Genomic DNA, 27576 nt, shown 5'->3' with positions numbered 1-27576 from the left:
TTTTGGAAAACTGTCTTTGGCAACCAATGGCCAAAATTCTATGTTCAAGTTAGTTTTAATATCATTTTTGGGGGGGGTAGGAATTTCAAAGCCAGAAATTTGATATTGTAACTATCCTGTGACACAGCTCCATAGGACCATCTCTGGGGCCTGGACTCTAAACCTAGAATTTAACAGAACCTTAAATGACACACTGCCTATTGCAGAGCCCCATGGGCCTTGGAATGATGGTTGGGATCTCTGGGATTAGATGGTCAAATTTAAAGAAGCCCCATAACTCTGTCGGTAGGTTTGGATTTAGAAGAAAGAGATTTCATCCCCTGGTGAAAGCTCATTCATTTTATAGAAGAGAACAGTGGGGCCCAGAGAAGGGAAAGGACTTTGACCAATGTTACCCACTGAGTCGGTGGTAGGGCCAGGATGAAGACCCAGTTCTCCTGACTCCTTTCTTGTCTCCTTCCCTCTTAATCCTGGGGAGCCAGACTTGCCTTATAAAATAAACAGCAATATCACATTGACCTTAATGTAAAATGAGGTTCTGGTATTTCAGAATTCATGTTTACACTTCGGAGTTGAAACATCTTTATTGTTGTTGGTTAATTCTTGAGATTGGTCTGGATTTTATAGGATTTTAATGGTTTCATTACTTCTTGAAGAATGAAACTTAGACGAGTCTCAAAGACTTGACTCATTAATATGTAGATTTAGAGCTGAGACTGACTTAGTGGTCATCCACATTGGAACCTCAGGGATTAGGAAAGGCCGCCTAGAGCGAATCAGCTTCCCAATGACCCAACTGCCTTTCTTAGCACTCCAGCTGGTGTGGCTGTATAGGCTAAAGAGGGTGTTCCAGGCCTACTTCAGCCTGACCTGAAGTGGAAGCCAGCGTGGGTATCTGGTCTCATAAGGATGCTGCTTCAGGCTCCACCTAATTAAGATGTGCTATGACAGTGGGAAGGTTCACAGAGTTTGCGTTAGTCAGTGTCTTTTAATGGTCAGATTTCCCGAACCAACTTCCAAACAACGGATCTTTTAGGTCAAGACTAAACTTGAACGACTGTCTATAACAGAGAAGAGCAATGAGCAGATACATGAGTGGTGTGCCTGTTTATACTCTTCTCCAAGGCTAATTATCTGAGTAAGACAACCCGCCTTCAACCTAGGTGCTGCAGCAGATGGAACACTGGGCCTGGAATCAGGAAGATTCATCTCCACGGAAGAGTTGGACGTGACTGAAAAATGTCTGAACAGCAAAACCTGCCTCTAATCTAAAGCATTATTGTAGAAAGTGCCGAGATTAGTTTATGAAACTCGTGGAATTGAGGTCATAAAAGGCAATTGCACATTAATTTACAAACATCCCAATTATGGCTGAATAGCTTTAAGTTTAAACAAATTGTTAGCTTTGCTGATTCCTGGGTTCAAGACAATCACTTGGCAGCTGAAGCCAGGTGAAAACGATTGGAAGGTTTTTCTTTTTGTTGTGAGCTGCAAACTCAGTATGGGCCAATTGGGGTGGCAGAGCATCAAAAAAAACTAATATGAGGGGGCCCCTTCATTAGAGAGCTTCAAGAGAAGGCTGATGATCACTTGTTGGGGATGGTAGGCATTCTTGGTCAAAGATGGACTGGACCAGATGCTCACTGAGGTCCTGTCTACCAGTTAAATCTTAGGACATTGACAGATGCACAGTGTCTCTGGGGGATAGGAGAGGGTGTTCCCACTGTTCTTTCCCTGTTCAGATTGTATCTGGAGTATTATGGTCAGTAAAATGCGAGTCATATTTGACCTTGACAAAGCGGAGCTCGCCTAATGGGGGCTGACCAGGATGGTGAGAAGACTGCAACCCTATCACACAAGGATCCACTCAAGGAGCTGGGAAAGTTTAAACTGGAGAAGAGACTTGAGGAGTGGGGAAACATGAGAGCTGTCAAGTCATCAAAGCTGTCTCATGGGGAAAGGGGATAAGGGAAGAGGGAAGAGATGTGTTTTGCTTGGGTCTAGAGCGATGGAGAGAAGTTGCAAAGCAGCAGACTGTGGCTTGATATAAGGGAGAATTTCTTGATAATTAGAAAAGTGGAATAGGAAGTGGGAAGTGGAGGGTTCCCACTCATGAGAGGTCTTCCAGGAGAGTATGGATGACTACTGGCCATCTTTTAGGTGATTCTGGAAGAGCCTTTTGGCTCTGTGAGCTGTGGCAGAAAGAGTTCTGGATTTGGAGTTGAATACTGACTCTGTCACTTATACCTTGGGCAAGTCACTCTCTCTGGGCCTCGGTCTTCTCATCTGTAAAAGGGGGGTGCTGGGTTAGAGGGTCTCTAAGCTTCCTTCTCATTTTAAATCCCATGCTCCCAGGTGATTCTATGAACGTGTTCAGTATACTTCTTTGCCACAGACTCACCTGAATTTTGTTGACATAGACATGAAGGGACTGACTGTCATATGGAGTAGAGGGCTTAAAAAAACAACCACATAACCCGAAGGGCAGAGACTGGGTTGGGTGAGCAGAGCCCACTGGATAAAGGGCTTTTTCCTATCTTAACCAGGACACTGCTTGGTCTGTGCTCACTTAGGAAGCAGAGGATAAGCTTCGACCATTGTCTTTTGTCCAAGCATTCATACCTATCAAGGCGCATTTTATACAAGCTCTTGTTGAGATTAGCCTGCACAGGAGGTACAATTTCACGACTTCATTTACATTAGCAGAGCAACTAGCTGTCAGGCCACCCCCTGTGCCCCCTTTAATATGTCCCAATTAAAGCTCTGCTCAAAGGAGATGGAAGGCTGCCCGGCAGAAGTGGCTTCCGGGCTAAGAGAACATGACTTGCTTTTGAAAAGCAGGAGTGAAAGGAGTCTCCTCTTTGGGGGCTCCCTCTCCTGCCAACTGGAACGATTTCAGTGGGAACAAGGAAACCGCCTCGCCACGTTTACTAGACCGTCGTGAAGAACACGACAGCCCATCTCAGTGCAGCAGAGTGTGCAGCGTGAGAGGCTCTGGGATGGCAGCTACGGAATGAGCCTCCTGCCAAAGGGACCCAAGGACCAGGGCGCTCCCTCACGCCTTCTCTGACAGGCGCTACCCAGCGCTCCCCTCTCAACAATGTGAACGGGATTTGGAAAGCGCATGAATGACTGGAGGGACATCTTGGATTGAACAGAATCACAGAACGTCAAAGCTGGAAGGGACCTTAAAGATTATATAGAATTAAATTCATTATTGTTATTATTATTATTATTATTAAAAAAAATAACCCCAATAGCCCCGCAGTACTTTAGATACACTATCTCATTTGATTCTTTCAATAGCCCTCTGAGTTGGCAGCTATTTTCATGACCATTTTAGAGATTAAGAAACCGAGGCTGAGAGCGCCTTTCCCAGGGTCATTCAATCAGGACGTGGCCATTACGGGATTCGATCCTCCTGATTTCTAAATCCAACATTCTATCTACTACATTATGCTAACACTATTTCACAGATAAGAAGATTGAAGCACAGAGAGGGGAAGGGACTTGACCAAGGTCACACAGGGAGTTGGCAGCAAAGCCTGCCCTCAGTCTCCTGAGTCTCAGGGCAGGGCAATGCCCGCCACACCCTGTAGCCTTCTTATTGTACCGGTCATCTCTAGCACTGGATGAAGTTACAATGAGTTGGGTTCTCCCTGACCCAGGAGAAGAAGTACAAAATTGCTGACCTGCAGTGGTTAATGCCACACTCTCGGCTGGGGTAATCGCCGTCCCAGTCACTGTTTCCTGGGGTGTTCGATGTGCCCGGGGAGCAGGAGCCAACGCTGCTTTGGAACTCAGGTGAGATGTGTGAGAAATCCTGCAGAGTGATGAAGTGGAGAGGGAAAAAAAAAACCACAGAAACATTACAAACCTCAGCAGGCAGGAACCCAGGCAGGGGGCAAGTGAAGGTGCCCTGCCCAGAAGCACATAAGCAATTTTATATGAAGGGGAGGGAGAAGGGAAACTGAGGCAGGCCACTGCAAGGGTTGCTAGCTGGACCTGTTTCTCACCCCCTCTCTGGTTTTGGGGGGCTCTGCCTCAGGACAACCTTTTAAAGAACATTATTATATTTAGTTTTCATTTTACAAATGAAGAAACTGAAGCCCAGAGATGACAAAAATGACTTGTTCCACACAGGAAGTAAAAGGATTCTAACCCAGTTCCTCTGATCCCAAAGTCAGTGCTTTCCCCACTCTAATAGCCAGCAAGCATTTATTCAGCACTTACTAGGTGCCAGGCACCATACTAAGCTCTGGAGATAGATGCTCAACACCAGCTTGACCTCCTCATAGCTGCCCTTTGGGGTTCACATCCAGGCGACAGGAGGAAGGCTGGCCTCAAATGCTTTGCAAAGAGAATTTCAGCGAGAGTCTTGGGGATATCTGTGGAATGCCACATTCCTATCTAGTCACTGGGGATTTCTAGAGCATGTTGTTCTTTAAGATCTGGAGGAGGTAGAGTGTGTGTACTGAAGGCACATCAATAAGCTTGCTGTTTGCTTTTATCAGGGAAACAGAGAAACCCAGAAAGGAGAAACAGAATGGGTGAAAGTTCTCATGCCCACCAGCCCTTGAAGCTTCTCTGCTAGGGGTCTGTTCAAAGGTAGGCTCCTTGTGAGGAAGCAATGGTTTCATTCTTTGTACTTGTATCTCTGTGCTTACCATTGTGCCTGGCACAGAGTAGGTGCCTAATAAATGCTTGTTGATTAATTGCTGGACTCTCTCTCTCTCTCTCTCTCTCTCTCTCTCTCTGTGTGTGTGTGTGTGTGTGTGTGTGTGTGTTTATGTAATAAGTCATTTAACTGCATTTCAGCCATTCAGCTCCTCCTTTTGGGTCTCTTCTTCACTGCACATATTGGCAGCAGGTTCTTGGCCTCAGGTAACTGTCTAACATCTTGGTGATTGGAGAAAAGGATTGTTACTGTGGAGTCTGACATGGCATAGACTAGAGCAGTTTCTTCCATGGTACTGATGGGACTGGCAGGTTAAAGCCCCACATCTATGATCTAGGATGTGGCGTAACTGAAATCGCCTTGATCGCTACTTTAGAAAATTCAGTCTCCTCTTGTTACTCAGCAATTCCTGGAAGCAGTGTGATACAGTGGAAAGACTAGAGAATTTGGAGTGGGTGGATCTGGGTTCAAATCTCATCTCTGCCATTTACGATGCACTTGACCTTGGATAAATGATTTAACTTCTCTGGGTTTCAGTTTCTTCATCTGTACAATGGGAGGGTTGGACTACATGGCCTGTAAATCTAGATTAGATCTTAAACTGGAATAGTTAAAGGAGGAAAGGTCCATTGATGTTTTCCTGATCTAACTGGTACTTCGAAGTCTGTTTTTAAGATTACAACAAATCTCAGAGATAATGTCCCTGAACAAAAAGGACATTTTAGTTCCGTTGGGAAATCCACAGCTGATTGAAGGCAGACATACTCCTGTTGGCTAGCAGAGGGAGGAGCCTTGACCGCAGAGTTAGAGACTCGCTCTCCTTCTTTAGAAAGGAGCACCATTGTGACCCACAGGAGGATGAAGCCTTGTGAGGAAGCCAGAGTGACCACAAGCTGCTGAGCACATCTACCCAGCAGAGGGTAACATGCTATACCAAGTGATATAGGCCAAAGTCTCTGCCAAGCTGTGGCCACTGCCCCAGCCACTGCCCTCTGCAAAACCTGTGGCATGTTTCAGCAGCCCAGGAACGGACAGCCAAAGCCTACAGGAACCTCCCTCTTCTGCTTCTCTCCTCCCTTTACCTCCTGCCTGCATTGTCCCCACTTCACATCATGGAGAACATCAAATCAAGGTCACCACCACTACAGGAGAGGGCATGTCTATTTATTCCCTTCACCATCCCTATAACTTTCTCGAATGCCAAAGGTATGTTTGACAAAAAGACTGCTTTATGGAGAACTCACGCAGGGCAAGCACTCACACGTTGGTCGGAAGAAACGCTACAAGGATACACTCTCAAGGTCTCTCTTAAGGACTTTGGAATTGATTGTGTGACATGGGAGACACTGGCACAGGACCACCCATCATGGTGGGCCCTCATCAGAGAAGGTGCTGTGCTCTATGAGCAACGCAGAATTGAAATAGCTCAAGAGATACCCTGGAAAATTTAGGGAATCCACCCCAAATGTTCACATGGACTATTTGTGCCCAACCTGTGCTGGAGCCTTCTGAGATCATATTGGTCTGATCAGCCACAGTCGGACTCATTATAACTTGACTCTGACATAGTGATGTCATTTCGGTCCTCTTCAAGGACGAAGGACAACTTTCTAAACCAAATATCCCTCCCTGGCCATCACTTCTCTAGAGCTGACTCTTCGGATTTTTAGAATGTGACTCTCTTGAGGGCAGGGACTAAATCAGCTTTTGTATTTGTGTCCTTAACACTTTAAAGTCTCTGGCACATAGTAAGCACTTAAATAGATGTTTGTTGATTGACCAGCACAACTGGGCACATAGTAAGTGTTTAACAAGTGACCTTTCCTTCATCCATTCCTCTGCTCTAGTCTAGTCTAATCCCCTGATTTCAATGGATGATGTGAAAATGTCACGCACATGGTAAATAATATTCAATGCAGGTCATTTTTACCTAAGAACATCATGCAAATCTGTATATTTTCCTTCTAATCATTTTTTCTCTCTCTTTTTTAGTCTATTGTTTTCATTTATAAAGGTAGAACTTTTGATCTACCATCAATCGAACCTGTGTTCTGAGTTCAAACCCCATAGTATGGATGGGATTGAATGAAACCATTCACATTCTTCCAACTGAGGAAATGTAAACACCTTGAAAGGAGGAATTATTTCATTTTTGTTTTTGTATCTCCAGTCCCTAGCACCAGGGGTGTTGGGAGGGGACTGGCCCTTTAACTCATATCTCCCTCTTTCTTTCTTCCCAAATATTACAGACCCCTGCCCTGGGATGATGAGAGATGAAGGCAGGAATTCTTCCCCCTCTCCCCTCCCCCCAATTTCCCTAGGCCTTAGATGGCTGGAGGAGAGGTTGCTACCCAGCTGACTCCCCTTTTCCTGGTAGGTCCTGAGGGCATGTTGAGAGGATGTTGACACTTTATAGATTCTTAATAAATACTTATTGAATGAATTGAAGGGAAGAAAAAACATTTGGGAAACATTTTGGGGCTACAGAAAAGAGATTTTTCTTTTTTGGAAGCCAAGAGGCATATTTCTAAGATTAGACACAAAGCCCTTGACATCAGCAGACCTGTATTTTATACAATTGCATACCTTGGATCTTTGAATTCTTCCATTCTGTCTCCTAAGGGGCTACTGGGGTTCCTTTGCCATTCCAAGTTAAGCAAGATTTGAGACTGGAACTGGACTAAGGCAGGAAGCTGTATGATTTGGATGCCTCACTCACCTGCTGCCCTGGAGGCGAGGTACTCATCGGGGGTTGGACCTGTAGTGCCATGGGCGGAGGAGACAAGATGGACTGCTGGGGGACTGGCTGCATGCTGAGGGATTGGTTGAGGATGGCGCTCTGGGGGTGGTGCAGAGCCAGCTGCTGGTGGAGAGGAGGGCTGATCTGGAACGATGGCGGTGGCGGCGGCGGTGGCGAGGCACTGATGCTGGGCAGCATGGATTTGGAGTTTAGGGTCCTGGAGAGGCTGGGGTGAGGGTGGCCACGGTAGCCCTGGAGGTCAGATGGGGACAGGAACGAGCCGAGGCCCGGGTAGGGCGACGAGGCCTGGGGTGGTATGGTATACATAGGCTGCTTGGGGGGAATCATTTTAGAAGGCGGATTGGGTGGGGTAGTCTTGGCCTCACTCTGTTCAGCAGAGCTCTGGAAGGGAAGCATAGGACTTGATAAGAAAACAGTGACAAGCAGAAGAAAGTTCAATCGTGTGCTTTCTTCTACCCTATAGGACAGGACCTCTCTCTTGGGCTCTCCCTACTCCCTTGGCTTTGCTCTGGAAAGAGTTAATTTAGGTGATGGGACAAGAAGGAAAGCCTGCTCCCTAATCCATCTCTAATCACTTCCCTATCCCACATCCAATTAGATTAATCCATTGTGAAGAAATGAAGCAGTCTAGTTACATTCCAAGGACCTCTGGGAACTGGAAGGGTCAAGAAAAGAATCTTGTGACCTACTAATAGGTCACTGGCTTAAGGGTGAGCCTTGTTATGGAGAATATAGCCCTATTTTCTGGTCCTGTAGCAAGCAATAGTCCACAAGGGGAAAGGAACTAGATTTGTCATTTCCTTGGCATAGGGAGATGCCAGTGAGGAATTTCCTCTTCCAGTGGAGGTTGACACCTTCTTTGCAACTATTCTTGGAGAGTTGCCTAGATCATTGAGAAGTTAAGTGACTTGCCCTGGGTCACAGTCAATATATGTCAGAGACAGGACTTGAACCCAAGTCTTCCTGGCTCTGAGGCCAGCTCTCTATCCACTAGGCCACACCGATTCTCAGTGTATGAGGAGCTGACAAAATGGCAGCCATTAAAAATGCTGATACTGAAGATTTTGTCTTGCTCCCCAGGCCCATCTACCCCCAGCACTAACTGCCACTTAACCCTGAGAGCCTACCTTGAATATCTATTAGACTCGACACAGACTCCCATGTCCTTTCTCTACTTTTCTTCTCTTCCCAAAGGCTTAGTCCTGGTCCTAAGTTCCTGGGACTCTTAATTGGTCTACATGTCTCAAGTCATTCTCGCCACTGGACTTCCATGACTCTGAGAGGAGAGGGTGAGGCTTGCAACTTTGCTCAGCCCCACCTCACTTAAATCCAATTCATTCAATGGTCATGACGTCATTGGTCCTCTTTGAGAGCGAAGGGCGACCGACAATGACATTCTCTACCCCCTCCGATCCATCTTCCACTCAGCTGCCAAAGCGATTCTTCTAAAGTGTGGGCCTAACCATGTTACTCCTCTATTCAATTAAACTTCAGTGGCTCCAAATTTCCTCAAAGATCACATATACATTCCTCTCTTTGGGCATTTAAATCCCTTCACAACCTGGCTACCACTTACCTTTCCAGACTTATATGTTACTCTCCCTTACCTACTCTTTGGTCCAGCTAAACTGGACTCCTTGCTCTTGGCCTCCTGCAGGGAGCTCCATCTTCTGTCTCTGCAGAGGCCATTCCCCATGCCTGGAATCCCCTCATTCCTGCCCCTTGGAATTCTAGTTTCCTTCGAAGCATGGCTCAAGCAGTGCCTCCTACATGAGGCCCTTGAGGATTTCCCAAAGCCATCAATACTTTCCCTCTAGAAGTTACTTTGTATTTAATTTTCAATTCACATGTTATTCCTCACCCCCCTCACCCTGAAATGTAGCCTTCTTGAGGGCTTGTACTATTTTGGTCTTGTCATTATATCCTCAGTGACTAGCATAGTTCTAGGCATAGAATTCAGAGTGTGCAGATATTAGCCACAGTCTGCCTTAAAACTTGGAAAATGTAGCTCAGAGAATGGCTAAGGACTTGCCTGGTTCTTGTAGCTCCCATCAGTTGAGCTCTTCTCCTCAAGGGAAATACTGCCAAGCAACAGAGATGGGAGCTGGGTGGTCAACTAGTTTGGAGAACTGACAGGATGTTAGGGGACCTGAGTTCTAGTTTCTTCTCTGCCACTAACTCCTTGTGTGGCCTTGGATAAGTCCCTTTTTCTCTCCAAGCCTCAGTTTCTTCATCTGTAATCTAAGGGCACTGGATCAGACAAACCATAAGGTCCTGTTCAACTCTGGCTGTTGATGTTCTCTGAGTATGGCAGTCAGGACTATGCTATCCAAGTGCCTATTTCCATGCTGGCATAGTCCAAATACCCTGTATACAGGGGTGTGCCAAAGCCAGCTCTAACCTAGCTGATGGTTACATTTTCAGTGCGAGTCCTATATACCTTGGAAATTGAAAATCAGCAAACATCGAGGCTTGATTTATTGTTTTGTTCTTTGTGGAGATTCAAGAAATTGATGGAGAAAAATGTTTATCATGCAGATGTATCCATCTTCCCCTCCTCCAAGACTCTGGTTGTTAAATATTGAGTACCACACCCCTGCCCATGTCCCTTTAGCCTAAAGGGCAGTGGTAAGATGGCCAAGAGTATGGGCAACATGGTTACAGAGTACTTCTTATCAAAAGGCTCCTCCTCAGAGATTCTCAAGAGATGCAACTAATTTATCATATCCAGAGAGCTTACTGGCTAGATGAAAAGTGGGGCTGGTTACCTTGGAAACGAGGCTGGCCCGATAGGCTGCCAGGGCCTTTAAATATTCTTTCTTTGCAGCTTCGGTTTTCCTCTTATAGGCCTGAAAGAAGGAAACAAAGAATAGCCATTAGTGAGAGGGGCTGAGTGAACTCCTGCCTCCCCTGAGCACAAATCTGGTCCTGGCTGTACCTCCCAGAGAGGCCTGTCTTACCCCTATAAGGATATGATCAGTGAGAATTTTGGAGGACCACCTTGTCTCATCTCCTTGTGATTTCCATGACAAAGAGTGTCTCAGGGTTGTCCTAGCTCAGATGATGCCCCTTCTTCCTAACAGAAGTCTGCCTCCTTCCCTCCCACGCCCACATGATATCTCTTAGCCTCCTGTGGGGGCACAGGAAGGGGTATGCAGAACCCCCTCTTACCAGTCAATAATCACTCTCTCCTGTTCTCTTCCCTCAGGGCCTTAACTTCAGTAGTAGAAAGATTGCTCTTTGCAGAGAGAATACCTGGGTTCAAATCCAACCTCAGGCACTTATTGTGTGCCCCTGGACAAATCACCTAACCCCTCTGAGCCTTGGTCTTCTCTTCTGCAAAAGTGGTATAATAATGATAGTGCCTGCCTCGCAGAGCTGGAATAACAGCTATAAAATGCTTTGTAAATCCTTAGAGTGTCATGAGCTGCTGATCTCCCTTAGTGACTGGGGGCAGTTCTAGTTTTGTCAGGCTCCCTTGTCCCTGCAGACGTGTCTTCTTCCTTTGGTCACTCCCAAGTAGGGTGTCAGTTACCCTGCAGCGGTCTTCTATAGGGCAGCTGACCTTTAGCCTTCTGCGTGTGCATGTGTGCCCCCCTATACGTAAGTACATACATAGCTGGGAAATCAAATGCAGGCTGCACCCTGAAGAGGACCTGGCTTAAAGCCATTCCTGGTGGTGTCAGACACGGACTAGGATGATCTTGGAGGGGGAAGTAGAAGCTGTTCCTAGAGTGGCCCCAGGGATCTCAGGTTACTGTAGGAACTGAGGCTGGACCCCCACACTTGTCTAGAGGAACACTAGCGCTGCTGAGATGGGGGGACTCTGGTTCTGGCCTGTGTCACTCCTTCCAAGCTGGGTGCCCTTGGGTGAGTCCCTCATTCCCTTTGGGCCTTAGATTTCTTTTTTATTTTTTTTAAATCAATTAACAAGCATTTATTAAACACTTATATCAGGAAGCGTGCCAAGTATTGGAGACATACAAAGCAAGATAGGCCCAAGCTACCAAGTGACAGCAGACAGCTCCAGCTACCACCTGTCCCAGAATCTCCTTTTTTCCACTTTCCCATCAATCTAGGAGCCAAATCCTCACTCTCGATGTTTCAACACCGTTGAGTTCTGCACTGAGCCTTTGATTTCTCACTTGTAAAGTGAGGAGAATCCCTCCTGCTCCCTCCCGTTTACAAGGCCTCTTTCTTGTTTGTCCGTGGATGTTTGCATGTTCTCCCTCCGTCCCCCCCCTCCTCCCCCCCCAGAAGCTCCTGGAAGGCAGGGCCTGTGTTTTTTGCCTTTCTTTGTATCCACAATGCTTAGCACAGTGCCTGACATGTAGGAGCAGGTGCTTATAGATGCCTCTTGACTGATAGCAAATGTGAAACCATATACCAAGGTGAAAAATTATTACACCTCTGTACACCTTGAACCTCTGTAAAAAAAAGTTCCTTCCTAGGAATGGGTCTGGGAATTTCCTCAGTGATCTAGGCCCAGGATCATGCTACACACTCGTCCCCTTAGGGTTTGTGGAAAGAGCGCTGGGTTTGGAGTCGAGGTCCAAAGCCTAGTTAATAACAGTAGTAGGAATGACAGTATTAATGTCCACATAGCACCCTATCATGTTATCTCATTTTATCCTCATAACGATTCTGGCAGGTGGAGGCCGTTATCACTCCTATTTTACAGACGAGGAAATCGAGGCAGACAGCACAAGGTCTTTTATGCACATGCCGACACCACTATGAAGTGACTGAAGCTAGATTTGAACTCACATCTTCCTGGTTTCTCTACTCTATCAACGATGCCACCGGCTCTGCCACTTATTACCTGCGTAACTGCGGACCAGTCCTTTAATCTGTCTGGGTCTTAGCTTCCTTATATATAAAAGGGGCTGTTTGAATGAGATAACCTCTAAGACCCTTTCCAGCTCTCCATCTATGACCTATAATTCACCTATCATATTATCAATCAATGTCCCCCAAGAAGGCTCACCGCCTGACTAGAATTGGAAACCGCTGAACAAATATTTACTTTGGATGGCTCCTGATTTTTACCCCTAAGCTCAGATATGCAGAGCCTTGGAGAAAAGGGCAGCAACTCTCTATTCGGTTGTCGTTCAGGCGTTTCTGACTCTTTGGGACCTCATTTGGGGTTTTCTTAGCAATTCACCATTTCCTTCTCCAGCTCATTTTACAGATGAGGAAACTGAGGCAAACAGGGGTAAGTGATTTACCTGGGGTCACACAGCTAGTAAGTGTCTGAGGCCAGATTTGAACTCAGGAAGATGAGTCTTCCTGACTTCATGCCTGGCGCTCTATCCACTGTGCCACCTAGCCCTCTCCTAGCTCAGGACCTGCCAGTGTAACCCACAAGCATGTGATTGCCTGAGAAGGCCAATTGCCTTCACTTACCACCTGAGGGAAGGATTGCAGACAGTGAAGAAAAGGAGAGTGTTAGGGTACCACTGGCCCTGGTGATGGCCTATTCTGGCTCCACTGCTCTAGGAGGGCCAAGAGCATTCCTGCATCATTGGGAGATTGTTTTTGTTCTTTTCAAAATTTCATTTAATTTTAAAAAAATTAACAAAAGTCTATTTTCCCTCCCTCCCATCTGCCCTCCACACCTTCACACCCTCACTGGGGAAAAAAATAAAAACAAAAACTGTGGAAAAATACGCATAAGCAAGCAATGCAAATTCCCACGTTGTCCACCGGGGTGTGGAAGGCACCTGAGACCCAGGGAAGCTTCTTCATCTCCCCTAATACCAGGCTCCCCTTCCTTCGCTGCCTCTTGTATGAACTTCTGAGGCTCCATAGGGTTCAGCTGTGTGTGGGGCATGGTTCTGTCTTTGTAATGTCTGGCAGAGTAGGAAGCTCTGGAGAGATTCTTTTAGCCTCTATCTATGGGTTGTAAGGATAAGTGGTGGGGACTTGCTTGTGATAGTATCTGGTCCCAAGCTCTGCTGGCTAAGAGAAGGAAAAGACTTTTTGGGAGGCGTGCCATCTCCTTATAACTCGAGAGCATTTGTAGGGAGAGAGGGGCCTAACAGCCACGGCTTAGCTTTCTGCCTGTTCCAAACATCGAATCTCCTTCGTTAAAGGAGATGCTCGGCGCTCCAAGTAGGGATGCTCATTCTTAGGGCAAATTCAGTTAAGGGAGGGCCAGAGGATGATTCGACCATGTGCATAGTCCCACTGGGAGATGGAGCAGTTCAGTCCATCTCCCCCCACCAGAGAATCCAGCCTCTGTCTTCAAAAGGGGATTGTGGGAGAGGAGCACCATGGTTATTGGAGTCCGAGAATGTTTGCTGTGGTTGGGGGGGATGGGTAGCTCTACATTGTGGTATAGGCTGGTGGCAGGTGAGGCATGAAGATGCTGCAAGGAGGAAGTTCATCCCCGCCTCCTCTCCCATGTCAGTGCTCTGGTTTGCACCACACTGATTATGCTCCTTCCTAGTGAGCCAGTATCTCCTGATGCTGATATGGATTCTCTCCCTGAGAAGTCATCGATAAAGTGTTGGAGAGGCCTACTCATAACCGCTCCTGGGAGGATCCAAGTCTCAGTGAGTCGCAGGAGTCCTCCACTGCCAGGACAAGGGTCTAGGTCTTTTGGGAACCCAGTTCCCTCGGTCACACTACTGATGACAATTCTTAACTGACTTATGAATCTTAGGCCTGGATAGCGATACTTGACAGCCTTAGTTGAGAGCAGAAGCCCTTGGAAAACCTCACGTGAGGGGCCAGAAGGGGTACTCAGAATTATTATTAGCCAACAGGAAAAAAATAACTATAAGCTTGAGTAGTAGAAACTGACTTTCTCTTCTTTAATCTATTTTATGAAAATAGAGTGCATGTGTATTTCCCTGCCCTTCCTCTCCCATGCTCCCTTGGCTGAGGAATCTGTTCACCACCTAAAAACAAACCAAGCTGGACTCCTTTCTGATGGGGAATGGAGTCTCACCCAACCCTTTCTTGCAAGTTTAGATAGAAGAGTCTGAAATGAGACATGAAGAAGTGATTCCATTTCCTCTGGGATGCAGGGATCTAACCAATCTGAGTTTTTCTTTCATAGTGCAGGGAAACGCTAAGGGTGATTTGTTGGAGAGGAGGCAGGGCACAGTGGATTGAGCCCTGGTTTTAGGGTCAGGGAGACCTGAATTTGAATTCTGCCTCAGATACTGGCTAGCTGTGTGACCCTGGACAAGTTGCTTAACCTCTCTCAGTCTCAGTTTCTTTACCGGTAAGATGGGGATAAAAATAGCACCTACCTCACAGGCAAGGCTCAAGTGACACCAACTGCCTCTCAAAAAAAAAACCAAACAAACCAGAAAGAGTTTTATTCGAGCACTTCACAGCCACATGTCCCTTAGTTTAGGCAGGCCTCCCTCTTTTCCCTGCAGAGACCCAGCTAGTCAGTAGGGGCCACCTCACATATGCAATCTCTTGTGAAATCTTTTCATTATTAACCTCTGCTACATCCCTTATGTGGGTCTCCTCTCCACTCACAGAACCATAACCCTTCTAAAGGCCCTCATCCGGATTATCGGCGCACTTTGGAGTCTCTCTGCCTCAAGTTTCTCCCCACTCCAAACCATCCTCCACTTAGCTCCCAAAATGATCTTCTTAAAGTGTGGGTCCTTCCTAGCTTTCCCCTCTTTGTGTAGTGATTCTCTTTCACAGACTCTCTGATAGAGCTATCCTGGGCTTTTACACACACACACACACACACACACACACACACACACATACATACGTATACACACCCCTCCCTGCTTTTCCGAACTGAGCTTTCAAGGAAATTAGGGATTCTGAGAGGCAGAGGTAAAAAAGGAGTGCATCCTAGGCATGGGGCTAGGGGGTACTCTGTGCAAAAGGAGATGAGAGATGGGGGGCTGAAGGTAAGGAACAGCAAGAAAGCCAGTTTTGCTAGACTATAGAACCTAAAAGAGAAATAAGCCTGGAAGGGAAGGTTGGAGCCAGGCTGTAAAAGGTTTTAGAATGCCAGGCAGAGGGAGTTTCCATTCGTATTGTATTGTACTTAGAGGTAACAGGAAGGCACCGGAGCTTTTGTGAGCAGGGTAATGATATGGTCAGACCTTTGTTTTAGGAAAATCACTTTTGGCAGCTGTGTGGAGGAGGGATCGGAGAGGGGGAGACTTGAGGGAGAGAGAATAATTAAGGAGAAATTGTAATAGTCTAGGAAAGAACTGATGAAAGCCTGAACTAGCATGGCAGCCGTGTGAGTAGCGAGAAGGGCATGGATGCGAGAGATATCCTGTAAGTAAAACTGACGCGACATAGGAACTGACTGGATATGCAGGGTGAAGAAGAGGAAGGAGTCAAGCACGACTAAGATCGATAGCTTGGTTCATGGGCAGGATAATGACACTCCTGACAAATAGGGAAGTCCAGATGAATGAGTTTTGGTGGTGGGGGGGAGATAAGTGCAATTTTGGACAAGTTGAGTTTGAGATGCCTGTAGGACATCCCAGTTTGAAATGTCCAGTAGGCAGTTGGTGATGAGGACTGGGAACCAGATGAAAATAGAGATGAAAATTAAATTCATAGGAGATGGAGAGGAGGAAGAGAGAGAGAAAGAGAGAGAGAGACAGAGACAGAGAGAGACAGAGAGACAGAAGACGGAGACAGAGAGAGAGAGAGAGAGGCAGAGAGAGAGGCAGAGAGACAGAGAAAAGGAGAGACACACAGAGATAGAGAAAGAGAGAGAAAGAGAGAAAGAGAGAGACACAGAGAGAGACACAGAGAGAGAGACAGAGAGAGAGAGAGAGGCAGAGACAGAGGCAGAGAGACAGAGAAAAGGAGAGACACAGAGATAGAGAGAGAGAGAGAGAGATAAAGAGAGAGACACAGAGAGATAGAGAGAGAGAGAGAGAGAGAGAGAGAGAGAGAGAGAGAGAGAAGGAGAGAGGAGACAGACATAGAAAAGAGACAGGCAGAGAGATATAAAGTAAGTCAGGGACAAAAGCCTCAGTTAACTATACCCACAATTAAGGGCTGACATAGATAATGATCTAGCAAAGGAAACAGAGGAGTGGTCAGACTGTAGGAAACCAAAAGAGGAGAATGCAGTCCAAGGAGAGGGTAGGCCACAACCTCATATTCAGCAGAGAGGTCGAGAAGGATAAGGAATGGAGAACACTTAGGTAAATCACTCGTTTTCTTTGGGCTTCCATTTCCTCGTCTGTAAAAAGAAGGGGTTGGCCTAGATGGCCTCTGGAATAACACCAGAAGTGACTCTGGTACTCTCACAATGGGGACAAGGTAGTTCCACAAAGATTTTTGCTCAGGGAGATCCTGTCTTCCTTAGGTCACAAAGTGCTGGCAGCCTCATACTCTGCCTCTACATAAAAATGGCCTCGAATTCGAGCATCCATTGTTGTACGGGACTTGGAAGCTAACAGCGAAAGCAATTTTCAGATTATGCCAGGTAAATGCCTCTTCAGGCAGAGGAAAGTGGGGGCGATCCACAGGATTGATGTGTTTAAGTCAGGTACTGTTTTTGGCAAGTCACCTGGCTATGAACTAATGAAGAAACTCCATTGAGCCGTGGGATTTTAGAGCTGGAGAGGATGTTACTGCCAAAGCCTAGCTGTGGCTAAGAAGCAAAGGGTGTAAGGGAAGGAATCCTGGGCGAGGAGCAGGGATTTGCTCGTAAATGTTTAACACATAGTTGGTGGTGAGGGGAGGGAATGTACTCAATACAAACTTTTCAGTTTAATCTGTATTATTAACATTTTCTCTCTTACTTCCTTACATCTATTAAATCAATTAAACAATAAATCAAGCCCCGATTTGTTGTGTTTGCTGATTTCTGAGCTGTAAATGCTTTCACTGGAAATTTAACATCTGACTTACAAGGGAGCTGTTTGAGCTGGCTCCAGCACATCCTTGGCCAGGAGTTAAGAGAACTGGGGTTTACCAGGAACTCACTCCCTGTGTGAATGTGGGCCAGTCACTTTCCTTTTCTGAGCCTCAGTCTTCCCATTTGTAAAATAAGGGTAGTGGTTGGGGGTTGACTAGAAAATCTCGATGTTCTCTCTGGATGAGACTCTTTTAAGATAATTCTGCCTACAGCTGTGATAGACACAAGTAAAGGGTGGCTCTGCCACATCTGAATAGAAATCACTGCACCCCAAATACACAGAAGACTGGGGAAATACGTCCAGCTCTAGGGTGGCTGGGGTGGGGGTAAAGGGACGGACGGAGCCTTTGAAGCCAAGGCGTCAGAACCAATGGGCCCAGGAGAGGGAAGCAATATGGCAGAGCGGGAGGAGCACCGGATTTAGAGACAGGACCTGGGTTCAAGTGAGATGAGTTATTACCTGTGTAGCCTTGCCTCTTTGGGTCTCAGTTTCCCTATCTGTAAAATGAATGAAGGGTTTGGACTAAATGGCCTCTAAGCTCCTTTCCAGCTTGAAATCTGTGACCATGGACCTAATCTGTGCCTAATCTGCCCCAAGTCCCTCCTGTCTCTAATCCATACTCCACGGAGCCTTCGTAATTTTCCTAAGACACAGGTTTGACCCCATCACTCCCCAACTCAGCAAACTCCAATTATTATTTTATTATTTCACTCCCATTATGTCCAGAGAGTGAAAACAAACTCCTCTGGGTATTAAAGGCCTTCACAGCCTGGCTCCAGCCTTACCATATGCGCTTCTTCCTTCACAGACTCCACATTCCAGCCAAACTGGCCTTCTGACTCTTCCTCACACAGAGTATTTCATTTCCCACCTCTATCCCTTTGTATAAGTTGTCTTCCAGAGCCTGGAATGCACACCCTTCCCTTCTCCACCTTCTAACTTTGGCTTCCTTCTCTCCATCTTGCTCTTCAGTTTGCTTCCTTTTTTTCCTCCTTCCTTTCCCTCCCAACAATGCATAGGAAGGAAACAAGTATTTATTAAGCACCTGCCGTGTGCCAGACACTGTGCTACGTGCTTTAAAATACGATCTCATTTGATCCTTGCAGCAACCCTTCGAGGTAGGTGACATTTATAGCCAAGGAAAGAGAGGTTAAATGTCTTGCCCAGGGTCGCACAGCTAGAAAGTGTCTGAGGCTGGATTGGAACTCAGATCTTTTAGGGTCCAGACCCAGCTCTCTATCCCCTGTACCACCTAGCAGTAAACACGGCTTTCTTAAATAATAATAACATTTATATAAAGCTTACTATGTGCCAGGGTGGCGGCTATCCTTCATTCTGGAGGGGGGAAGGCAGGGCAATCGGGGTTAAGTGACTTGCCCAAGGTCAAACAGCTAGTAAGTGTGTCAAGTGTCTGAGGCCTCATTTGAACTCAGGTCCTCCTGACTCCAGGGCCCGTGCTCTACTCACTGCGCCACCCAGCTGCCCTGTAGGATCAAAATGACATCACTACATTGGGGTCAAGGTCCAGTGTGTGACTGTGGCTGATCAGCCCAATATGAGCTCAGAAGTCTCTACCACAGGCTGGGCACAGATAGTGCATATGAACATTTGGAGTGGAAATGTCTCTAAATTTGTGCATCTGTGATAAGCACTTTACAATTATTATCTCAGGATCTTCACAACTACGCTGGGAGGAAGGCGCTATTATCATCTCCATTTTACAGTTGAGGAAACTGAGGCAAATGGGAGTTGACTTGCCCAGGGTCACACAGATAGTAAGTGTCTGAGGTGAGATTTGAATTCAGATCTTTTTGACCCCAGACACAGCAATGTATCCACTGCGCCACTATAAACTCAACTTTCTTCTAGACCAGGGGTTCTTAACCTGGGATCTGTGAACTTTTAAAAAGACATTTTGATAACTGTATTTCAATATAATTGGTTTCCTTTGTAATCCTATATATTTTACTTTATGCATCTAAAACATTATCCTATGGAAAATATTTTCCATGACTGCACTTATATAACCTATATCAAATTGGTTACCGTCTCAGGGAAGTGGAATGTGGAGGGAGGAAGGAGAAAATTTCTAACATTTAAAAAAATGAATGTTAAAAATTGTCTTTACATGTAATTAGGAAAAAATAAAATACTATATTTAAAAAAACATTATTCTGAAAAGGGGACTGGAAGCTTCACCAGCCTGCTGAAGGAGTCTATGACACACAAAAAGGTTAAGAACTTTTGTTCAAGGCTCATGCTCAAACACCATCTTCTGATTCCCTGAGATGTTAGGGCTCCCTCCCTCCAAAATCTCCTATCATATATGTTTTGTATATACTTATCTGCCCATGCACATAGTAAGTCTAGCACATTTGTATCTGCAGGTACATCTGCAAAACTACCCGTGGGTAGGACGCTATGTCGTTACTGATCTCTGGGGAAGATAAAGGATTGGGGCCTCATCGATATCTGAACCATGTTAAAGTCACTGAAGAGGCTGTTCCAAATGGAATCCTAGCTTCTTTTTAGTGGCTACAAACCTTTCTTGCTTCTTGCCAAGGTGCCCTCAGACGTTTTTTGGAGGTCAGTGTCACCCTAAGAGATAAGAACTGAATCCAAACAGTATCGATGCTTTGACTCTAGGGTGGATGCGCGCATGCATGGCCTGTCCAGGTAAGGTCTCCCAGGCCTAGCCATGGATCATCTTGACCCATCCCTTCCCCCACAGGGCGGGTGTCTCATTCCCTTCTCCTCCCTCTGTCATGTGGACAGGCACCTTTGGCAAAAAAGCCAATTTCTAGTCAAGAAATGCTAACCCTTTGGCTATGCCATGCTGTGTGGGAGTTGTTGGGACACAGAGAATGGGGGAGTACTGGCCCAAGGTTCTGCCGTTGATACACTGTTGGACTTGGACTAACCCTTTCCTCCTGCCTTGGTCTCATTTCCCCCCTCATCTCTTTTTCTTTTCTTTTTCCTTTTTTTGAGGCAATCGGGGTTAAATGAACTATCCAGGGTCACACAGCTAGCGCATGTCTGAGGCTGGATTTGAACTCAGGTCCTCCTGACTCCAGGGCTGGTGCTCTATCCACTGGGCCACCTAGCTGCCACACCCCTCATCTTCAAGATAAGGAAAGCAGTTATCAGGAGGTCAATAACAGAAAGACAGTTCCATAAATCAGATTATTCACAAAAGCACTCTTTGCGGTAGCCAAAGAATGGCCAGGATGAGCACCATAGAATCACAGGTTTAGAGCTGCAAGGCCCCTTTGGAGGCAATTCTACAGAAGGGGAAACTGAGGCAAAGAACTGACTTGCTCAAGGTCACACAGCTAGCGTCTGAGGTAGGATTTTTGAACCCAGGCCTTCCTGACTCCAAATCCAGTGTCTGATCCATTATTCCATATGGAGAAGCATTATATACATGCACACACACACAGGCAACATGTACATACCTTGTGATACTATCACTGGTCCCCAGGGGAGATAAGAAAGGAATGGGAACCCTGCCTCCCTCCCCCCATGTCTGAAACATGTCAACGTGCAGGTGGGGGGAGGGGATAATCCAAAAGGAATGAAACGGTGACTTCTTTTTAGGAGTCACAAACCTTTCCTCATCTTGCCTGGGGAAGACTTCTAAGTGATACAGAGGGAAGAAAGCTGAGCAGAGATAAAAACTAAATATTCCAATTGCAATAATGGAAATGGCGGTAACAGGAAAATGCAGCCAAACGATAATGAATTATAACGAGCAGTCCTCAGGTACTGGAGAATTGATAAGGAAGCAGGTCCTTCTCTCCGTGGAGAAGGGGAGCCTGTGGATGTGGAACGTGGTATACACCATCAGATGCGGCTGAGATGGCTGTGCTTAAATATTTTTCTTTGTTACAAGGAAGCGTTCATGGGACGGATGTTTAAAGGAAAAGCCTACGGTGTAAAAACAAAGGTGGCTATAAAACTTATTAAAAAAAAGAAAAAAAGAAAGAGTTTGGACTTGAGGATCACTAAGGTCCCTATCAACTCTGACATTCTACATTCTGTGTCCTAAGGTCCCTTCTGAGTCTCCCATGGGTTACTCCACATCTCTGATTTTTTCCTAGGGAAGGGTGGCTAGAGAGGCTGGTCCTTGGAAGTTTCCTTATATATAAAGAATAAGACTTATGGAGAGGCTGGAAGGTCCCTGGCTGATAGAGTGAGGACTGTCTGGGAAGGAAGAGACACATTTCTTCACCCAGCAGGCACTGGTGCCCTACAGAAATCCAGGGGGGTGATGTGTTGATTTGTCTGCTGGCATTAGCCCCTTTATGGGGATGTAAATGCTTCCAGGCTGTCAGCGTCCCATGAGTGCATCCGCCTGATTTGGGTGGATTTAGAAGATCCAGCAAGCCACAAGTGATGGCATATGTCCTCAGCAAGCTCTAACCTCTTTGTCACATCTCCAATTGCCTTCCAGACATCCCGAGCCGGATGAGTAGGAGACATCTTAAACACATGTCCCAAACTGAACTTCTCTCTCCCTCTAACCTTCTCTCCTTGCAGACTTCTAAGAACACTACCATCCTCCTAGTCCCTCAGGCTCACAACCTAGGTGCCATCTTTAACTCCCTAGGTGCCACGTATGACAACCTTGCTATGGAGTTTATAGGCGAGGCAGTGCAGAGCCAGGGAAAGAACCCTGTGTCTGGAGCCAGGAGACTGAAGTTCTATTCTTGGCTCTGCTCCCTGTTAGCTGTGGGCACAAATCACTTCTCTTTGGGTCTCAGCCTCTTCTTCTGCAAAATGGGAATGATACCTGCACTACCTCTCATCTCCCATATCCAAGGTATTGCCAAGGCCTGTAGATTTTACGTTTGCAATATTAGTGAATTCTTCCTCTTCTCTCCTCTGAATATACAGGCCCTCATCACCTCATGCCTTGAGTACTCAATAGCTTGCTGGTGGTTTTACCTGCATCATTCAGCCACTAAAGTGATCTGACCACATCACCACCATACTCAATAAACTTCAATGGCTTCCTATCACCTTCAGGCTCATGCCACTCCCCTCCCTTCCAGTCTTTTTATACCTTACACTCCCATGCTATCCCCTCTCCCATGTATTTTTTAATCCAGTGACACTGGCCTCTTGGGGGTTTTCTTTGGCTGTCCCCCATACGTGGAATGTTCTCTCTCATTTCTGCCTGCCAGATTCCCTGGTTTCCTTCAAATCCCAACTAAAATCTCACCTTCTACAGGAAGCTTTTCTCAACCCCTATTAATTCTAGTACCTACCCCCTTACTAATTATTTCTTATTTAGTCTGTATATAGCTTGTTTGTACATACTTCTTTGCTTGTTTCCTCCCCTGTTAGTCTGAAAGCTTCTTGAGGTCAGGGACTATCTTTTGCCTCTTTTTGTATCCTCAGAGTTTGGCGCAGTGCCTGGCACATAGTAGGTGCTTAATAAATACTTACTGACTGCCTTATCTGAAAAGTGAGGGAGACTGACCCAACGGCTTCTAATGTCCCTTGCATCTCTAGATCTATGAGCCTATTTGTGACTTAGTCACTTGTTTGGGAATGCAGGGTCAGTGAGATTCTGGCCCTTGGGGACTTATATGATGATATCCACATCCCTTTGCCTTCTCTTCCTGATCCCTGAAGAACTCCAGAGACGTCCAGAGGTCATCACAGATGGCAGATGGGAAGGAAGGTTTATTCCTTTAGTATAATGTGAGCTCCTTGAGGGAAGGGGCTGTTTTCATTTTTGTCTTTGTATTTCCAACAACGGAGAGGCAGAGAGCTAAAGTAGGTCTGAGGGCAGGCCTCTAGGTCAGGGTTCAGGTCTCATATACTGGCTATGTGACCCTGGGCAAGTCACATAATCAGAGTGTAACTCCCCAAGACTCCGTGTTTCAGGGAAGGTGCCAATCTAGAGGAAGTTTGTCACTGGGAGTTTCCTAAACCAATGAAATCGTAAGTCTGGTTTGATAAAATCCCTGACACCTAGCATAGAGCCTGGATACAGTGGGCACTTAGTAAATGCTTGTCGAATTGGACTGAATTATCTAGGTTATTTCACATAAGGGGCAGGGGACAAATTTCCTTCCCTAAATCATGAGGCAGTCAAAATAGAATTATGTATAATGTATCAAATCTATCCCTAAAAATGCTAACGTTTGTCCAGAAGAGTCAATGGAAGCTGGGAATGTGGGCAGGAGTTCTGTGTCCTGCATGGAGTGGCTGCTGCTGTTGCTCCTGGGAAGCAGGGATGGTGGTGGGGGGGTGGGGATGAGGGAAACTGCTACTTGGAGAAAAACTGGATTTAGAAAGCACAGAGGCAACTGAGGAACGGGGAGCGGTGAGGTTACACAGAAGGTGCTCTCTAAAGGCCTCTTTCCTCCTCCTCCTGCTTTCTAAGGCCCCTCTCTGTCCTTGTGCGGGAATCAGGAAAGGGCAAGGGGAGGTTAGGGTAATTCAATAAACAGAATCCTCAGAGGCCGCTGAGGCGGGAGTCAGGTGCAATTTCAATTTGGAACTCGGGCTTGACAGAAAGTGTTAGAAGAGGAGAGAAGAGAGGTAGAGATTGAGAGACACAAAGAGAGACAGAGATAGAGATAAAGAGACAGAGAGGAAAAGAGAGACAGAGACGGAGAGAGACAGAGAAAGGGGGAAGCAGAAAGGAAGAGAGAGACAGAGATTGAGAGAGACAGAGAAAGGGGGAGACGGAGAGGAAGAGACAGAGAGACAAAGAGAGACAGAGATAGAGATAAAGAGACAGAGAGGAAAAGAGAGACAGAGACGGAGAGAGACAGAGAAAGGGGGAAGCAGAAAGGAAGAGAGAGACAGAGAAAGGGGGAGACGGAGAGGAAGAGACAGAGAGACAAAGGGAGACAGAGATAGTGAGACAGAAACAAAGACACAGAGAAATAGAGAGAGACAGAGAAAGGGGGAGACAGAGAAGAAAAGAGAGACAGAGATGGAGAGAGACAGAGAAAGGGGGAGACGGAGAGGAAGAGACAGAGAGACAAAGGGAGACAGAGATAGTGAGACAGAAACAAAGACACAGAGAAATAGGGAGAGACAGAGAAAGGGGGAGACAGAAGAAGAGACAGATAGAAACAAAGAGAGACAGAGATAGCAAGATAGAGACAAGCCACAGAGATAGAGACAGAGAAAGGGGGAGACAAAGAGGAAGAGACAGACTGAGAGACAAAGAGAGACAGAGATAGTGAGATAGAGACAAAGACACAGAGAAATAGGGAGAGACAGAGAAAGGGGGAGACAGAGAGACAGAGAGACAAAGAGACACAGAGATAGAGAAAGAGAGACAAAGAAAAAGAGACACACACAGAGACAGAGAGAGAGAAGGTGAAAGTCAGGGGATTCCTCCAGGTGGAGCTGGGGGTACAGATGCTGGAAAATCTTAATTTCTATAAGTGCTTATGTGGGGCTAGAGATCCCTGAGCCTATTCCCATGTATGACGACCTTGCTATGGAGTTTATAGGTGAGGCAGTGCAGAGTCAGGGAAAGAAACCTGTGTCTGGAGCCAGGAGACTGAAGTTCTATTATTGGCTCTGCTCCCCACTACTGTGGGCACAAATCACTTCTCTTTGGGTCTCAGCCTCTTTATCTGCAAAGTGGGGATGATACCTGCATTACCTGCCTGGCAGGGTTGCTATGAGGCTCGAGATAGAAAACATACATAAAATGTTTTCCAAACTTTAAACAGTTACAGAAATGTCAGTTATTAATGATAACTCCATATTGTGATAATTGTTAATATCTCTAAAATTGGGATGCTAATTGTTTTGTAAACTGTAGAGTGCTAAGGAAACCCAGGAGCATCCTTGTCATTACCCTTGAGAGTACTATAAGAACTTCACACAGCCTAGCAGAGAAGCTTTGGTACTCAGGATGACAGCCAGTACCCGGGCCCTTTCCAAGTTTTTGTTTAAATATTGACAGAACACTTTTCTCTCCAAATAAATCACACTTTCTCTCAGGGATTCCAATTTCCAAAGTATTAAAAGGACTTAAAAACAAACAGAACATTTTCTAGTTATGTCTGTTCAGGTGTGTGTGAGATACACACATACATATCCATTACAGGAGAATATGATCATAGATTTAGAGGGAGCTTAGAGGCTATCTTGTCCAACCCCCTCATTTTACAGATGTGTTACAGATGCAGAAATGAAGGCCCAGAGGGGTTAAGTGACTTGCCTGACGTTAGGTAGTCAGGTCCCACGACCTTAAATTCAATGCTCTTTCTACTGCATTAGTGAGGTGAGTGTGTGCATCTCTGTCTGTGTGTGTGTGTGTATTAAAAACATTTTTCACTTACTATCTATATGACCTTGGGCAAGTCACTTAACCCCAATTGCCTCACTTCCCCCCTCCAAAAAAAAGACAAACAAACCCCAAACCGGAGACTTTATCAGTAATGGGGAAACTCCCAGCATGGAAACTCCCTCCACCGTGGGGATCAGAGAGTCATCTGTAACTTACAGTATTAGAGACTAAGGTTAAATGATTTCATGGCTTGTAAGGTCCGTTCCAGCTTAAATCTATGACCCTGTGTGTTCATGTGAGTGTATTTGGGTGTGCATTTGTGTGTATCTGTATGTTCATGTGTGCATATGTATCTCTGAGTGTGCAAGTGTGTACTTCCATAAAAAGAAGTCTGCCATGAGTGACTGCTGATTTTCATTCCTTATTCGTAAGCAGTTGGTGTCTTTAACTATGGTGTGGGGTGGGGGGGCTGCTAACATGGTGAGTGATTGTGAATAAAGATAGATATCCGAGCTCTAAGAAGCATGTGTTAGAGTCATAATCCTGACACCTCCTGTCTCAGCAAAACAGCAGAGACATTATAGCGTAATGAAATGTTCATGTTTGATAACCAGCTAATTAGAGAAGACAATTAGCCTAACCCTCGCTGACGGAGCCCAGAGAACATGCCCTGTGGTGCACCCCACAGCCGCTCACTTTCCCTCCACCTCCCAAAGTTGCTGCTTTTCCTGACTTTAATAGTCTGTCTTAATTTCTTCTTCAAAAGATGTGCTGCTTCCTGGGTCAGCGAGGGAATAAAAGGGTGCCACTCAGAAGGGATGCTCTCCTACGATCCCAGTGTGTGGTACTGGAAAGGCCCTTAGAGATCTCTTGTCTGGCTTCCTACTTCAGGTAAAACCCTCCCTCAAGCTTCTCTGACAGGGGGTCATCCGGTTCCTGCTTTAACACTTCCAGTGCTTCCCCTATGGTGAAACACGGACCATCCAAGTGGAATCTGTAGCAATTAACTGGGGGAAAAACTGGCTGAAATGGGTCTATCAGTGGAGAAAATCACACAAGGACAGAGCTGGAAAAGCCCTTGGGGATTATAAGATCAAATATTTAGAGCTTAAAGAAACCTTACAAGCCAGAGGCAGATCAATGGCAAGGTATCTCCAGGAGAGGCTGTGCGGTACAATGGAAAGTGCATTAACTCTGCCTAGATTCTTTGCTTGCCTTGGTATTTGTTATTTCATTTTAGGTCAAGGAAGAGGGGCACCCAGGTGTCTCAAAATCTGGATTTTTGCAGCCAGTTCAGCATTGGTGCCCGGAAGAGGGACTGAGACAGACCTCATATGGAAGTCATGCCAAATTTGGTCAGGAATTTGGTGGGAACAATGCTATATAGAAGTTAAGTTTGAGCTCACTCTCCACAGTGAGCAGGTAAGATAGCGAAAAATATGGCTGAAGCATTAGGGGAGGGATTATTTGTAATTTTCTTCTTGTTACATCTTTGAAGTAAGTATCTTTTTGTAGAATGTAATTGATGTTCAGTGGTTCAATGGAACTGAGGAGCTCGCCCATGAGGACTTGAGGCAGGGGTAACCCCCAAACTCTCAAGGTGCTCTAGAACCCCGAGGGGCTACATAGCCTGCCTGTCTCTGGGAGGGGGAGTCTAGATATAACTCGCTACATTTATGGCTTGTGACATTGGGCAACTCACTCCAATGTCCTGGACCTCAATTTCCTACTCTGGTAAATGAGGGGCTTGGACTAACTGGCCCCTGAGGTCTCTTCTGGCTTGAGATCAATGACCCTACCCTACGATAACTGGCTCCTGCTGTTGCTGTCTCTGGCTCACTCTAGGACAGTCTAGTTTGGATTCATCAGGGTAATAGGGGTTCTAGGTCCATTTAATTTTCTGGTTAACTGAAGTCAAACCTAAATTCCTTTCTTTATATCAATTCTGAAACAAACAAAATGTCTTCTTACAGTATCGGAGGCAACT

At 46.0% G+C, this 27576-nt stretch overlaps 1 protein-coding gene across 2 annotated transcripts in view; it reads right to left on the bottom strand.

Annotated features, from left to right (window-relative positions):
• The window catches only part of TOX2 (TOX high mobility group box family member 2), a 324865-nt gene that overhangs the window by 2070 nt on the left and 295219 nt on the right, over positions 1 to 27576 (bottom strand). For both annotated transcript variants that reach the window (XM_036748221.1, XM_036748222.1), the window contains 3 exons: positions 10208 to 10288; positions 7398 to 7820; positions 3693 to 3823 (listed from right to left, as the gene is read on the bottom strand). In XM_036748221.1, coding sequence (XP_036604116.1) covers positions 3693 to 3823; positions 7398 to 7820; positions 10208 to 10288 — 635 coding nt within the window. The remainder of the gene's footprint in view (positions 1 to 3692; positions 3824 to 7397; positions 7821 to 10207; positions 10289 to 27576) is intronic.

This window comes from Trichosurus vulpecula, chromosome 3 (genome assembly GCF_011100635.1).
Source record: "Trichosurus vulpecula isolate mTriVul1 chromosome 3, mTriVul1.pri, whole genome shotgun sequence".
NCBI classification, from domain to species: Eukaryota; Metazoa; Chordata; class Mammalia; order Diprotodontia; family Phalangeridae; genus Trichosurus; species Trichosurus vulpecula.
This window is presented reverse-complemented; position numbering and strand designations above follow the sequence as displayed.